Source organism: Clytia hemisphaerica, unplaced genomic scaffold (assembly GCF_902728285.1).
Source record: "Clytia hemisphaerica strain Z4C2 unplaced genomic scaffold, Clytia hemisphaerica genome assembly, whole genome shotgun sequence".
Lineage (NCBI taxonomy): Eukaryota > Metazoa > Cnidaria > Hydrozoa > Leptothecata > Clytiidae > Clytia > Clytia hemisphaerica.
Window position 1 is genome coordinate 95,667 of NW_027103414.1, and position 16,647 is coordinate 112,313.

Below are 16,647 nucleotides of genomic sequence, written 5' to 3' on the forward strand. Positions count from 1 at the left end.
ACTACTCAAAATAGGAACAACTCAACTCAATCCAACTCTCTAAGTACTATGGTCAGAATATGTTGGCATTTCTGGGTATTTTAGCGTTTTGTTCAATTTAAAGTTCGGGTTAGAATAACATTTTCACGCTTTCTACTTTATCGGATATTCCGATTTGAGAACGGTTTAATGGCTTCCAGACTATATTATCATAGCTTAGTTGGACCATTCAAGCTTTTGGATCCTCAAATCCTAAGCTCATAAGTCTTTAAGTCTCATGTTAAAACTCAGAGTTAAAACTCTACTTTCCAACCCTAAGTTTTAAAAATCTTGCAGGGAAATTCTCTTTTTACCGAATATTTAGGCCAACATTGTACTGATGATATATACTCTAACTACTACAAATCACAACTACTCAATCCAGCTTTTTGAGTATAGTTGGGAACGATGGTTATAGAAGGTGCTCATAATTGTTTCATAAAAAGTTATTTATACTTTAAAATAAACGCCCCCCCCTGCTTATTAATTTCTGGGAAAATGTTTTTGAAGTTCCCTCTTTTGCCCTAATTCTGCTGTATTAGCCTCCTTTTCAATTTTTTTTTCACTCAAGTTTTAAGAATTTTTCCACCCACTCGAAAACCCCTGTTTATTAGGTACTCGAAAGTAATTTTACCCGAAACGCTGGGGGCTCAGTAACTGCTGCTGTTAGATTTCTAAACTGATAAATAAACCTTTTCATAAATTACGTCACGAACAACACTTACCTCGTTTTCAAAATATTGCTATGGTAATCGATTCCCAGATGATTCCATAAGAAGCTTTTTCTGCTGTGTATTTATGATAATAAGACTTGAACAATAAAGGGATTTAATCGCCTTGGTAATTAATAGTTTCACAACGAGGCAGTCGTTGCACTCAAAATAATTTATGAAAAGGAATGCGTAATTAAAGGGATAATCAGATGGTCTGAGATTTTAAGGGTACCTGTTCTTATACACGAGAAAACATGATTGCCCAAGTAGTTTTGTCAACTGACAAGTCAATGTCGGGATATTTCGAATTCTGAGCTATTTCCAACGTGAAAGTTCCGCGAGAGGTCCCACTGTTTTTTTTCTGAAGTTCCTGAGAAGTCCGTCTGACTTGTCAAAGGTGAGATATATTTCAGGGGGTCTTGTAGAATTTTCTCAAAAATAATCGACAATGTATATTGGACATTCTTGACTCAAAATAGGAATCTTCATGGTTTTATGTTAACATGATAAAAGGGAAGTAAAACAAAGTATAAAAGTGTTACCCAATAAAAGAAATAATTTGCAAAGGCTTTGCAGGACTCGCAGGACTTTACACTCTAAACCCCCTGCCAGAAAGGTTTTCTTCGGAACCGTTTAAACGGCGATAATACTAAAAATTTTCTCCTCAACGGTCCGCATAAACAAATGAACGAAAGTGAAAGCAAATGTCTCTCGGAATTTTGTGAGTTTGTAAGCCAACTCGGTTTACAATAACAAGCTGGAAAGCGCGATGCGAGATCCATAAAAAAACATGGCGACTGCTTTTTGAGACCTTTTAAAAACCAAGAATTTGAGTTGGTGATTATAAAACACTATTAAAGTTTTGGGTAAGGAAAAATACAGTCTGTTTTTCCCTGTAGGTTCAGTAGTGAAATATCTCAATCTTGGCAACCATCTGATTATCCCTTTAAAGAACGTATGTTCTAAACAGGGGGTAATTTTACAAAAAAACTAAGCAATAATGAAAAAATTCGACATTTTACGTGTGTGATGAAGATATTTAAACATGTTTGGAACTTCATTTGTATGAAACTAGAGTGGAATATAAATTTTATAAAATATGTAATTATCAAAAAATTAAAAATTAAAAATTAAATGTCTTTGAAAGCGCATTAATCGTTATTACTGTGACCTTTTTTTAAATCCCTCTCCTTTCAACAAAACATGCTTTTTTATAAGAGCCAGTAAATTTTGACTCGGATTGAGCTGTTCTTAGTTTTTTGAAATTTTCAGGCTTAATGTTCTTACGATGTTCTTAATACGCTTAGACACCCCTGTGTCACAGACCCGGCGGACCCCCCGCCCCGGTGTAAAAATAGGCCAAAAATCGTCCCCGGTGGAAAAAATACCCTACAATTTCAACCCCACTGGTAAATTGTTTTATGATTTTATCCTCATTGAAAATTGAATGAAAAAATTGAACTCCAAAACCCCATTGGCATTTTGATAGGAATTTTCATCCCCATTGAGGGAAAAAGTTCCACCAGGGGTGAGACAGGGGTGTGCTTAGTTTACTTAAAAACTTGAAATGGGTATAAAATCTGTTAAAGTCGGTACTTTCTAAGAATTTCTGAAATCTGAGGCTTAGGATTGTTCTTAATTTGTTCTTAGGTCGTTTCAGCATCGTGTTCTTATAAAATTGCTCTTGTACGTGCGTTATAAAGATGTTTGTGAAAAAATGTTTGAAACGTTAAATAAAATAGAATGAAATGTAAATTTTATAAAATATGTAAGCGAAAAAAAATTCTCAAAGACTAATCAAAACATAATAAAAAGTCCCTCAAAGATGGTAAAAAAACAACCATAAATGATTCTCCAAAAGGGTCTCAAAAATACGAAGTATCAAAAATCAACTCCCCAAAGGGTTATTAACTCTCGTAATTTGGACTAAAGTGTCTAAACTTTGGCTGAAAATAGTCTTTCAAAGGGTCGTTAAAACGTTTAACAAGTGTAAAGATTTTCGAAATTGAATCTCTGAAAAGTCGATGTTTGAACTCTAACTCGGACTTACCCTCGCAAACCTAGTATCACCCTCTTCCCACAACCAGGACCATTACTTCGACTGAAAAGTTTCTAAAACATTGTGAAGAGCAAACGAGCAGATTCAGGATGTGAACTTTTTTTTGATGTTTTCAGTTTAAGGGCTAAGCCCCCTAAAGCAATTTACATTCCAATATCAAAATCTGAGTTTAAAATATGAGAATCTGGGTTTACAAGTGTTTAGGCAGGGCCAAATATTATGGTCCGCTGCGCGGCTCTCGTTGAATGAGAGAAAGGTGCCCAGTAGTAAAACTTCAAATTAATTCCCTAGAGAGAATCAAGTCAAGCAGGGCCAATTTTGGAGGTTCTTGAATCAATCGTTGACAAAAAAGGTCAAAAAACGGTCAAAATCTTAGAAAAATGGATTTTTGTCAAATTTTTGCATTTTTTTGCATTTTTGGCTTAAAATCTCGCTGAAAAGACTCACTTTTGATTTTTTTTTTGCTGCATGACCATGAAACCCAATCTAATTCCTACGAGTTAGACCAAAATTGACGATTTCTAACTCAAACTGCGCATGTCTAGTATACTCGTCATTGGTACTTAAAGGGTTAACCTAAGTTGTGTACTTTAATAATGATAAGATAGTAATAAAATGCTTGAAATCAAAATTTAAAATTTGCGACGTAATCAACCAACCAATGACGCTATATATTGTTTCGCAAAAGTTGGCAAAGAGTTGGCCGTCTAAAGTCAAACATAGACAGCCGACTTTCGATCCACTTTATGCCAACTCTAGCAATTAGAATAGGCAGGGCTAAAAGTGGGCCGACTAAACCAGAGCTTAATTTTAAACGTCTCCTAGATTTCATCCTCCTCCAAGTATTTTTGATATGATTTTTTTGGTCCGAAACGAATTTCTTTTCTCAACGTATCCAAACCACCGTCCGACATCATTTTTGCAACTCCTTTACTCTTTGGTAACTTCTGAAATCTCTCTGCAATTTTACTATTAACTTTTTGCCGAAGCATAGACAACGAGTAGGTTTTAGCATTTTCGGTAAACACATTGCATAGCTCTTGGATGAACCACGTGCCCCTTGCATTACGATACGAAACTGTCCCTGGAAAAGATCAAACGATATACACATTAAACTAAATATTAGGGTTATTGAAGCGTTCGACTCATGGATATAGTTTTAAACCTGGAGACAAAAAGCCGTTTGCTGAACCCGATATTTTTCTTTATCACGTCTAAAGACAATGGGGGTGTTTTTCCACTGGCGACTTAAGCTAATAGGATTAACAGAACGTGTAATAAAACGCTGAATAGCCCAAAACTATTCATATAGGTCGTGTTCAGACCAAGGTTTAAAGTAATTAACTCTACATGTTTCTTTTATATTCCTTTTGTATTTAGCTGCACGCTCCTCATAAGTTAAACCAAAGTTTAAAAAGGAATCACCCTCTGGTTTAAAAAAAAAGTTTTTGCGATATTATCACAGTTTTCTGAATAGACGAAATCAGAATTCGCAAGTGAAAAGCATGCTCCTTTTGTAAATTATGAAAGGAGAAAGTGAAATTTATGACTTCATACTCCGCAACAAAAACATGAAATTCCTTTTCTGAATAGCGTATTTCTTTCTGAGCAATTTTTTCTTCCTATAAGTCTCTAGAAGCAATGCTAATGTTTCAATTCTAGCAACCATTCTGCAGTTTTAAGATGTTGTGTATATACTATCAACTGTTTGCGATCTCCTCTATAAAAAACGCAAAAACGAAGCCTCACTCCAAGGATTTATTATACACTGGATATACAAGTAACAGATTTTTGCCGATTTCTCGTGTACTAGCTATGTCCGCAGTAATGATATTATTGTTCACTCTCCTTCCCTCATTATATGATTTTTCGAAGGATTTTTATTACATTTCTTATCGAAAATCACTCGTCCAATTCCCAAAAGAGACTTCAAACTGTCCTATGAGAGTCAGATTCTTCCACTTAATTGCTAATTATAAGTCGTTATGACGTTTCAAGCTGTGAGAAAGATGCAAAAGACGTGTTGTGTATAATAAATTTCCAAAGGACTTTCATACCACAGTGGAGCCAAGACACTCAAGTCTTATGTATGTTAATTTCAGCTCTTCTGGGGACAGTCTTGGAAAGATATTTCCAATTGAAAATTTCGTGTCACTATAAGCATTTTGTCTGAATTTCTTGTCTAATGATGTTTTTCTCACATTAGATTTCACAAATGTATCCAGCTTGGAATGCTAGCCTTACTTTCAAACTTTTTTTCTGCAAATGTACAAAAAGAAAGAGCTAGAGAACTTTTTAAAATAAGACTGATAAACATTTTTAAAAATCAGACATCTTCGAGCCGCCATGGCAGTTGTCCTTTGCGGTCAAAGCTAGAACATCAATTGTTTTCAGAAACAATGAAAATACAATGATCGCTCTCCATCGTTTTATGAGTCGTTTGTCCAGTGTATAATAAATCTTTGCTCACTCAAACATTCAAAATGGGATTCCTTTTTTCTCTCTTATGTAATCTATCTAAAAGATGAAATAGCAATTAAGTCGTTGCATTTCTTAATTCCCATATCAACTTAGTACTACTTAAGCCTTAAACTTAAACTTTCATGTCTGAACACGACCATAAGTCGTGGATGAAAAGAGATGGTTACACGTTTATGTTTTCTTTTGTAAAAAATAATTTCATTTCCCACAGCAAACCTTTGTATTTTCTGATCCGCCTATCCTCGCTCTTTTGTTCTCTCGTAAATGCCCTCGACCATGTATTAGTGGATTAGAAAATGCGTGAAAATCTTTCTCCTGTGTTCCTTTGAGAAATACAATATTTTTCTGAAAAGAAAAAATTATCGTACAACCATCTCTTTTAATCCAAAGATTATATGAATAGCTTGGGCTATTTATCCTTTTATGAAAAAGTTACATTAATCCAGTTAGCTTAAGCCGTCAGTGGAAAAACACCCTGGATGTTTTAGTTGAAAAGACAAACATTTTTTCGACAAAAAGTTTATAATTATGACACTTCATAACCTTATGAGAAGGCGTGTCAGGTGTGGTTTGGCTCTCTCACCAACGGTACACGCTTTTTTTTCATAAGAATATCTTCTATAAGAATATCAGGGTGAAAATTGGCCAAATCGTAAGAACATAAGAATACCCTCTAAGGTGAATTTCACAGAATTTGATAAGAATACAGTCATTTTGTATTTGGTTAGCAGAAAAAATGCTTCCTTTTGTTAGAGATAAGATAAATTGAAGCTTTGAGGAAGAAATGTAATTTTAACCCAAATGTTCACTGAAAAGATCGAAACTCTCAAATTGATCATTTCTCATATTTGTAAAAAAAGTGAAGTCTAAAAAATTAACTGGGAAAATTGGACCACGCCGCACATCGAGCAGAGTAAGGTAGAGCATTTTCTAGATGCAATCCGTGACTCCTTTCTACATCAACACGTGAATGAGCCAACACGTTGTCGAGGAACTGATGACCCATCTACGATTGATTTAATCTTCACGGGCGAGGAGAATCAAATACACGCTTTTTTTTATAAGAATAGTGTACTTTGGTTGAGGGTGAGCATTATTCTTATTTTTCTATTGCTCTAAACAATAGGCCTATTGTTTTAAACCCGAAATCTCACCCTGATATTCTTATAAAAGTTATTCTTATAAAAGAAAAAGCGTGTATGTGACTTACAATATCTAAGCCCACTAGGGAAGAGCGATCATAGTGTTTTGGCTTTCACCTTTGCTTGCTACACTGAGCGCAAAGTTAACTCAAAGCGATACGTCTTCAACGATGGTAATTATGCTGCAATGAAACAGTCTCTTGTAGCACATCAATGGCAAGAGGGATTACTCAATGCAATGGACATTAAATCTGTAGAGGAAATTTGGCAATCATTTAAAAACAAATTATTACAGCTTAGAAATCTTCCATTGAAAGAATTTGATTGTCAGAGCTGGAGGAGCAAGGGGTCTATACCAATAGGAAATGATCTTCAAAGAGAAGTAAGCGAAAAAAATCGATTGCACAGGAAATGGGCCCGAGCCTTGTGTCCAGAGGAAAAGAGTCGCTATCGGCTTACATATGTTACATCACGTAACAGGGTAAACCGGATGATGTCGCAAGCACATAGAACATACGAACGAAACATATGCACTAAAGCCAAAACGAAACCAAAGGTCTTTTGGTCGCATGTAAGAAGTAAGATGAAAGCTGCGACAGGTGTTTCGTCACTTCTCGAGTCACCTAAAGACAAGTCATCGCTACGTCACGAAGACCACGAGAAAGCAAACATTCTCCAAAAACAATTCTGCAGTGTTTTTACCATCGAGCCTGAGGGAGAACTTCCGGAATTTCCACGAAGAACAGAACAAGATATTGCAGACATCATCATAACTAAAGATATGATAAGTAAGAAGATCAAAGATCTGGATACAAACAAATCTTTTGGTCCTGATGAAATACATCCAAGAATGTTGAAAGAACTTGTCGACCAAATTTCCGAGCCCCTTTCAAGGCTTATGAATAAGACACTGGTTGAAGGGGTACTACCTGAGGATTGGAGGGTTGCTCACGTCACGCCCATCTTCAAGAACAAAGGCGCGCATAACTTGGCCATCAATTACAGACCAGTGAGTTTAACATCCGTGGTTTGCAAGCTGATGGAGTCGATCTTACGAGAACATATCACAAACCACCTGACAAACTTAAACCTTTTATCAGATAAGCAGTATGGCTTCATCAGTAGACGTTCCACTGTTACTCAACTATTGAAATATGTCGACAGGTGCTGTTAAAGTATATCAGACGGAAAAGTTGTAGACTGCATCTATTTTGATTTCGCTAAAGCATTTGATACAGTGCCTCATCGTAGGCTTTGCAAAAAGCTAGAAGGGTATGGCATAGTTGGATCAATAAAGAACTGAATTTCATCGTTTCTGAGTAGAAGGAAGCAGTTGGTAAAAGTAAACCAAGCAAAATCCAACATGGATAGTGTATTAAGTGGAATACCACAAGGAAGTGTCTTGGGCCCTCTAATCTTTGTACTGTACATAAATGATCTGCCTGACAAGGTGATTTCGGATCTGCTACTTTTCGCAGATGATACAAAGATCTTCAAAGAGGTAGATTCAGTCCATGACTCCCTTGCCATACAAAGTGATATAGACACACTCGAAAAATGGTCCATTGATTGGCTATTACAGTTCCATCCGGATAAATGTCACGTTCTTACAATCGGCAAATTCGTAAATATAAAACACGCTCATCCGTATCGTCTTGGTGATATTCAGCTTGAGCACGTATTTAAACAAAAAGACCTGGGTATATTGGTTGATGCTGAATTGACATTTGAAGGCCATATAGCCAATCAAGTAAAAAAAAGCCAACTCAATGCTTGGTGTCATCAAACGAGGTTTCACCAGCTTAACTCCAGAGATCCTCCGTACACTATACTCAACATTTGTCCGACCACACCTTGAGTACGCACAATCAGTTTGGTCACCAAGATTACGTAAACACGTCAACTTACTCGAGGAAGTGCAAAGACGTGCAACAAGATAGGTCCCAACGTACCGCAGCCTTTCATATAGTGATAGGCTCAAAATTCTCGTCTTACCAACACTCGAATTTCGAAGACGATTTTGTGATATGGTACAGGTTTACAAACACCTCCACTACTACGATAAAACAACAATACCTGACAAGTTGACTAAACGTCCGCGTCCAAATCGAAGACACCCCCATGAGCTTCTACCTAACTTCGCAAATGACGGTTTCCACGGACCTCAAACGAAATCCTTTTATTACAGATGTATGCCAACCTGGAATAGACTGCCGAGAAATGTCGTTTCAGCAAAGTCTATAAAGACCTTCAAAGAAAACCTCAACGATGCATGGGAAAACCATCCCTCAAAATACGATTCAAGAATAGTGTAAAATAAGATCGGTTAGAGGCCAACTGTGAGCCTAGCTTGTAGATTTCTTAAGAATACTTGACCCTCATCCAAAGTACACTATTCTTATAAAAAAGCGTGTATCGTATAACAAGAAGAGTCAGAGCCAGATTTTTTGGCTAATATAATTTTTGTAGGTTCTTCAAGCCTAAAAAGCTCACTGGAACATAAATCTCGAGTATTTCTCAACCTTATAAATAATTTCCATTGTCTATTATTCGAACAAATTAGATTTCACTGTTACATTAACACGCTGCTGGCAGTGGCGTTGTGGCAGGGGGGGCCGGGGGGCCATGCCCCCCCCCCCAGCGGAGCTTTTTTAAAGGGGCGCCGAAGAGCAAGGGGCGCCAAAAGAGATTTTCTAAACGCCCCAATCTTATAAATCATCAATCAATCAAGCCTTAGATTACGCCCAGGACCAATTTTACTGAGATCATTTTAAAATACTTGCATTTTTTTCGCTCGCTTCTCTCGCAATAAAGTTAATTGGTAACTTCTTTGCAATTTAGGTATTTTACAAGTTTTTTTTGTACAATATAGCATAATTATTAAATGAAAATCTAACTGCGCCCCAAGACTAATTTGCTGACAACAATATTGAAATAATGAACCATCAGTTTTTCCGCTCGCTTCGCTCGCATTACATATTGTTTCTTTAAGTTTCTTTTCACTCTAGCAAGTGTCAAATTTGTCTATTTTTATTTAGTGATTTAGGGTATCTTGGCAGTCGATTTTTAAAAATTTTCTAGCCGGTCCCAACCATGGTGGGGCCTGTTTTTCCCTTTTTCCATTCATCAAAGATATATCTACTCTTCTCCATTAAATATTTCCTTCCTCATTATGCCTAGGCAAATGATTTAGTAAAAGTTTAGAAACTGGTGGGTGAGGGCACCACTTTCGAAAATTTGGGGGGGGGGCGCCATTTTTAAAAAATTGACTTTGGCCCCTCCAGAAAATTTTCCCACAACGCCACTGCTGCTGGGTACCGACGACGGTTACTTTATCGGTAGAGACTTCGTCGGTTAAATGTTTTCGTTAGTAAAGAATTTCGTCACTAAGCGATTTTTTCGTCACTTTTTACCGACGAAATTTCTACCGATAAGGTACTTTTTCAGGTAATTTTTTCGCGGACACACTATAAATGGCCAAAACTTTTGATAAAGAAACCTTTGCTTGCTTATTTATTGCATTTTTTACTCTACATGAAATTCTGCATCGATCATTCATAATTTACAGGCATCTGAAGCCAAACCAAGGCCATAGGATAGGAACCTCTGAAAGTCAATTTTTCGTCAATTTTTGGATTTTTTAAATAAATATACCTGGAGTAGCAGCGACAAAGAAGCTGAAATCAGCATAGTGGGCCAAGCTTGATGGTGGGGGTGATGGTTCTTTATCACTAGCAGACACGGTTGCACCTTCCTGAAGGCCTGGAGAAACTGGGTCAGATTTTAAAGACAGACTCGGTGGACCATCGGTAATGTGTGATTCTTCAGCTTTTCCACTTCCCTGGCAAGCTTGAATGTAGAATAACTTCGGTTTTCCATTCAAATTTGGGCAATTCTTTCCATTAAAATATTCTCTCATTTCAGCAAAATCCATCTCTTGACCATCATTGCAATAGATTCCTTTCTCATAACCATGCGATAAGATACATATCACCAAGCAATCATGATTTACATTTCTGTCATCTAAGGCATAGTCACGCAAGATTTTCAGCATTTGCGATCTACCGACATTTTCTTTTGTTTCGACTTTAAACTGTAACCAACCAAACAACTTTTCAATAGCTTTACCATCAACGTCGGTACCATTTCTCTGACTAAGTAGGATTCCATCACGTGTCTCAACTGTGGATAAGAAGGAGTTATTGATGATGATGCAAAATCCACGTGGGTCTGACGTCATTTGATAAAAATGGGCGGGATCCATGACTTCACTCTCTAAAATATCAGTAATGCCAAAAGAATAAAATGATGAAGTTGATGGTTGATGAATGATTATAAAAAAAGGTTATAGTCCATTCACTATCATCTGAGAAATGGTTTAGTACTGCAATCTGTTTTTATTGCTGTCGGGAAAGGAAACGTTTCCAATTAAAAGTTGTTAACGATTACTCAGAAGGTAATGAATGGACTATGTAGCCTCTAAGACTTGTCTTTACAAAGCAGAGCAATTGTCTTTCCTTTGAAGACTGAAAATATTTTCAATAAAATGTTAAGAAAGTATTATTCTGTAGCTACTTACTTTTAAGTGCTTTCTGTTTCAATGAATGTTGATCAAATGATTTGTATCCAAGCCCATGTGCTATATAGCATCCCTCATTCCATTTTGTTTCAAAAACTGACTCATTAACTTCTGATGCGGGCTCATGAGTAATCCAATTTCTCCAATTTCTTGCACGAATAACAAAAGCAACAGTGGATAAATCATCAGCATTTGGTACTCTCTCCCATCCAGTCTTACAAACAGGAAAGCCTGAGAGTGACCGAATCAACAAAAATATTAAACTGAAATCAAACGTGTTCGAATCTGTTTTATTGGAGTTTGGTGGAAAAAGCTTTTCGTAGAATGATACAGGAATGATAGTTCTTTTTCTCAGCCAATCTATTATCTTCCTATTTCTTGGGTTAGATAATTCCTGGTATAACGCTTCTGGGTCTTTGGGTAATCTAGTCTTTGTGTGAAGGACGAAAAGCATTGCTTTGTGTAAAACAACTTGTAGAAATAATTGAAGTGCAGAATAAAATTCTGCTGTTTTGTCCACATTGTCAATATCTTCAATGATTGGTTCTTTTGATGCCATTTTTTGTTGTTTACTAAAATTGAACTGATAATATAACATGTGAAATAAGATGTTAAAAATTAGTTTACTCATAAAAAAATCATAACTTAGAGGAGTATTCTTATCTCCTTAATAAAAAATGATTAGACAAGATCAAGGTTAATAGCAAGAAGGTTTTGGTATTATATCTTCATCATGAGATTACTTTATACCTACCACCCCTACCAGAAGGTATTCAAAGCTAATGAAGGGCTTTGTTTCTTTTGTCATCATTCCTTTATATAGTGCAGTACCCAGTTGGCGTGAGTTTATAAAGATTACCGTTTATTTATTTCGATCGTATACCTTGCTGGGACTTCTTTTCTAGTTGTAGTTAATTGAAATAATTAAAAATGAATTAAAATCTAATCAAAAACATTGAATACCTCGTCTTAAAGTAAGAGAAGAGATTTATGACGCGGCCGTTGAATTTTTTTCTTAATTCATTCACCTGTTTACAAATAACAACGATAATCATATAACATAAATAACTGCGTTTTTAATCTAATCAGGCTAGGAGAGCATTCAATAGGACTTGACGACCACCTAATGTTCCTGTGTGGAGTTAAACCGTATGGATGTAGATTCTAGCAGTTCAAAATAATCATCAAAAATGAAACTATTAACATATAATTTCGAATAAAATTTTTAACTAAAAACAATCAGCAAAGATCAAACAATATAACAGAAAATTAAAAATTGATTAAACTAAAATTAGAAATACGTAAAGACAATGAAAAGGCGTAGTATCTTATCCTAAAATAGACACCTAGTGTTTTTGTACCAATTATAAATTTTGAAGGTATATTCTATTTTTTCTGCGGAAGAGAAAGAGAGAAAGGGAGGTTACTTCTGTTTCGGTTCGCAACAGTAATTGGTTCCAATTTAGTGAAGATTGGTATTGTATTTTTGTTTCAATCCGTAGTTTAAGGTTTAAGGTTTGGACGCTCTAATATTTTTAAGTCGCAGTTTGAAATAATGATGAGTAAGTGTTTTGTTTTCTAATGTGGTTTGTATTGGAGTTGGTTGCTTTGTTCAGGATTTGATGAACAAGTTTTATGTTGCAGGCTAATATGAATCCAGGAAGATAAGGAATGTTAGATACAGTAAAAAGTGTCAGCATTAAAGCATGAAGGATTAAAATCAGAGAAGTTCATTATTAGTGTGGTCGTGTTACAAAAATGTATTGTAGGAAAAAAAATAAGATCTAGCTGAAACTTTCTCCAGACCTTCTCTAGGATGCTTATACCTCAGGAAAAATTCCCCTAAAATCCCACTGGTGGAACATCCCTTTTTTGGGCAATTTCTATTTTTCCTTGGCAAAATCCTAAGGGCGAAATTTTTTAAAACGGTTATAGCCAATTTCCTTACCTAAATCTAGGCGAGGATATTAGATATTTTGAACAGTACAGTTTTAAGAATTTTAGTTGGTATAATAACCGTTTGATTTTGGTTTGAGAGATTTTATGATTTTTACGACTTCCTTTGGTTCAATTCGTTGTAAAAAGAGAGAATTTTGTACTGGATTTTGAAGTGTTCTAACAAAATCATTTTTTGTTCATTGCTATCAATGTTCCTGCGTATTTTATCAGCAATGGTTGTGAAATGCTTGCTTAATTCTTCCGCTACTTTGGAAGGGCCAGAGAGAGAGTAGTCAACACCATTTATGTTCAAATTTGTTTATCTTGGTGTCCGGTTTTATTTTTGCTGGTCAGCTCATTCACACCTTTTCTGATGTTAGAATTGAAATAAGCTTTATAATGGTTGATCTTGCTATGGCTAGTTAACTTTACTATCTGGTTCCTGTAAAAATTATACTGACTACGAGAAAGTTTTAACGCACATTCGTTTTTTCTTTGATTGCCAATTCGAAGAGATTCTCACGTACTTGCATGGAAGTTTTTAAGCTCTTGGTTATCCATGGTTTATTATTTCATCCATCCGTCCTAGCTGCCTCCGGAAAAGCTTTTTTATGGGCGCTTATTTATTGATCATGGTCTCAATACTGTCGAAAAAAATGGCAAATGCAAGATCGGGATTATTTTTATCTTGTTTGAGCTTTTGTTCCCAATTAATACTTGAAAATTCGTCGGTTGGTTGGTTGGTTGGTTGGTTGGTTGGTTGGTTGATAATTCAGCGCTATTGCAAAGAAAATATTGATTGGAAGGTGGCACATGTCACACCTATCTACAAAAACAAGGGAGCTCAGAACTTGGTAGTCAGTTATCGACCTGTTAGTTTGACATCGGTAGTGTGCAAATTAATAGAATCAATACTGAGGAAACACATCATGAAGCACCTTTCTGATCATAATCTTTTATCGAACAAACAATATGGCTTCATTAACAACCGTTCAACCGTGACACAGCTTTTGTACTATCTGGATAAATGTTATGAGAGCATCTATGAGAGTATCTACTTCGATTTTGCTAAGGCCTTTGACACTGTACCTCACCATCGACTATGCAAGAAATTATCAGTATATGGCATCAACGGTTCGATCTTAAACTTGATTTAACGTCATTTCTAACAGGTCGAACACAATCAGTAGAAGTGAACCAGTCCTTCTCGACTACAGACCATGTAGTGAATGGTATTCTACAAGGTATTTTACTGCGACCGATACTGTTTGTGCTATACATCAATGATCTTCCTAAAAAGGTCATCTCATTGATCCTACTGTTTGCTGATGATACCAAAATCTTCAAAGAAGTCAACTGTATCGATCACTCTGCTTCCCTTCAGAATGATATAGAAACACTTGTAGAATGGTTGAATGGTCCTTTGATATAATTTTACATTTTTCAAAAACCTCCGACATTGCCCTTAAGCAATAATTGCCGTTTTTATCTTTAAATGAATTCTGCACTGCCAACTGCTCAATCTTACTTTTTTATGATACTTTTTGAAGGCTTTTTTGTTCGTCTCAACAATCATCCAATTTGAGAAATCCGATGATGGACCATGACTTTGATGCTATTTGAATCAGCTCTCCTAAGAGGAAAGCAATTCGGCACCAGTGACTCGTCCGGTAGTGAATTGAGAAAATGGTCCAATTGATGTTTAAAATTAGTCTTGGAGCAGTTTTTGAGGTTACGGATGGATAGTGGGAGGGCATTAAATAGTCTGGGACCTTCTTCTGACAGGGAGTCTCTCCATATGTTTTTTCGCCTTATGTTCACCTCTTTTAAATAACATTTTCTACCCAGTCTCTGGTTATCGTAACTGAAGATGCCACCTTTGTTTCCAGCATAGTTAAAATTTGGTACAAGCTGTTCTAGGATGCTCCAGGTGTAGATAATCCTGTATCTTTCTCTGCGCCACTCCAGGCTGTATAGTTTGAGTTCTTTGAGCTTCTCCCAATAGTTGAGATGTCGAAGTGTAGGTTTTCCATTCAGGTAAGATTTTTAAAGTGATTCAAGTTGTTGGATCAGATATCTTTCTGAAGGTGACCACAGCTGGGAGCAATAGTCAATTTGTGGTAGTACCAGTGACTTCCAAAGAGTTAGCATTACTTGACAATCTCTTGTTTTGAACGTTCGATGGATCCAAACAATGATACTTTTGACTTTCTCAATCTGGTTTGTGATGTGTTTGCTGTATGTAATGTTCACATCCAGAGTGACTTCTAAATACTTCACGTCCATCTTGGTTTCGATAGGAGAGCCAGTGTCTGAGAGGTAACTTGAGTGTTCTTTTAGTTCTTCATTTTTTCCGTATTTAAGATGTTCAAACTTCAAGCCATTGAGCTGCATGTTGTTTAATGATGTCCATTGATACACCACATCAAGGTCGTTTTGTAGAAATTGAATATCAGTGTTATTAGAGATCTCAGCACGTCCAGACCTTTAAAACGTGTATCGTCGGCAAATGAAGATAGAAATGAATGTAGGATGTTAATGTCAATATCTTGGATCATTATCAGGAAGAGAAGTGGACCAAGAACTGATCCTTGGGGGACGCCAGAAATGACTTCTGCTTTTTTGGAGAGGATGTAGTCAACAGATACTTGTTAAGGAAGGATCTGATCCATTGCAGTAATTTGCCAATTATACCATTTCTCTCGGTTTTATGGAGTAAGATTGTATGATCTACATGGTCAAATGCCTTGCTAAAGTCAAGGTAAATAACTTCAACGTTACGTCCTTTTTCAATGTGATGGATGAGTTTTTCTGTGTGCGAAAGAAGTTGGCTACGACATGATCTTCCAGACCTGAATCCATGTTGATTATCGTTGAAGAGGTTGTTTTCTTCTAGGTGATTTTGTAGCCGTTTTCTGACAATCTTCTCGAAGATCTTAGTTACATGCGAAGTTAATGCTACAACAAGTCGATAGTTTTCAGGTAGGCCTTAGTTGCCTTTTTTAAAGATGGGTGTGATGAAACTGGTTTTCAAAAGTTGAGGTGTGTAGCCTTTGTTGAGTATATTTCTCCAGATTAGAGAGAGAGGGGTTGCAATCTGTGACTTGACTTGTTTTAAGACATTTGCAGGGAAGCCGTCTGGTCCTGCTGCTGCATATTGGAAGATAAAGTGTTGATCTCCTCTATAATATCTTGCTCTGAGAAGTCGATATCACTTAGATTTAGTTGATTTTTGGTGATTTCTGGGAAGTTGTAGTTGGGTAGTGGTTCCATAAAAACAGAGGTATATTGATCTTGTAGAATGTTTGTCATTTTTTGACTGTCATTTGTCAGTTGATTGGTTTTTGGATCCTTCAATGGTCCAACCATCGGTTTGTGTATTGAAAAGCGTTTCGCATACAAATAAAAATATTTTGAATTGGATTTTATTTTCGAAGTAGGTAGCATTTGTTTCTTGGTTCTTTCTTTCATTGGAGTATGATTCTTGAAGTTTAAAAGTTCAATATCGATAAGTTTTTGGTGAATCTTTTGTGTTGGTTTCCATTTCTTAATCTTTCAGAATGTTTAGGCGTTTTCGCATCAGCACTCTTCTATCTCTGGGTATAATGGTCTTTGTTGATTTCTTTGACATTCTTGAACATTGAAGGGACTTGATTTCCAGTGATAATGTTTATGCATTCATCAAGAAAAGTATTATATTGTTCGTCTTGGTCTGAA

The 16,647-nt window shown here is 36.2% G+C and overlaps 2 protein-coding genes across 2 annotated transcripts in view; both read right to left on the reverse strand.

Annotated features, from left to right (window-relative positions):
* The window catches only part of LOC136797486 (arginine/serine-rich protein PNISR-like), a 94,914-nt gene that overhangs the window by 60,624 nt on the left and 17,643 nt on the right, over window positions 1–16,647 (reverse strand). The gene's annotated exons all lie outside the window — the stretch shown is intronic.
* LOC136797444 (uncharacterized) lies at window positions 10,054–11,551 on the reverse strand. The gene is made up of 2 exons (XM_067054018.1): window positions 10,993–11,551; window positions 10,054–10,688 (listed from the first exon to the last, which is right to left on the reverse strand). Exons 1-2 carry the CDS (start codon window positions 11,549–11,551, stop codon window positions 10,054–10,056), a joined length of 1,194 nt encoding a protein of 397 aa, XP_066910119.1.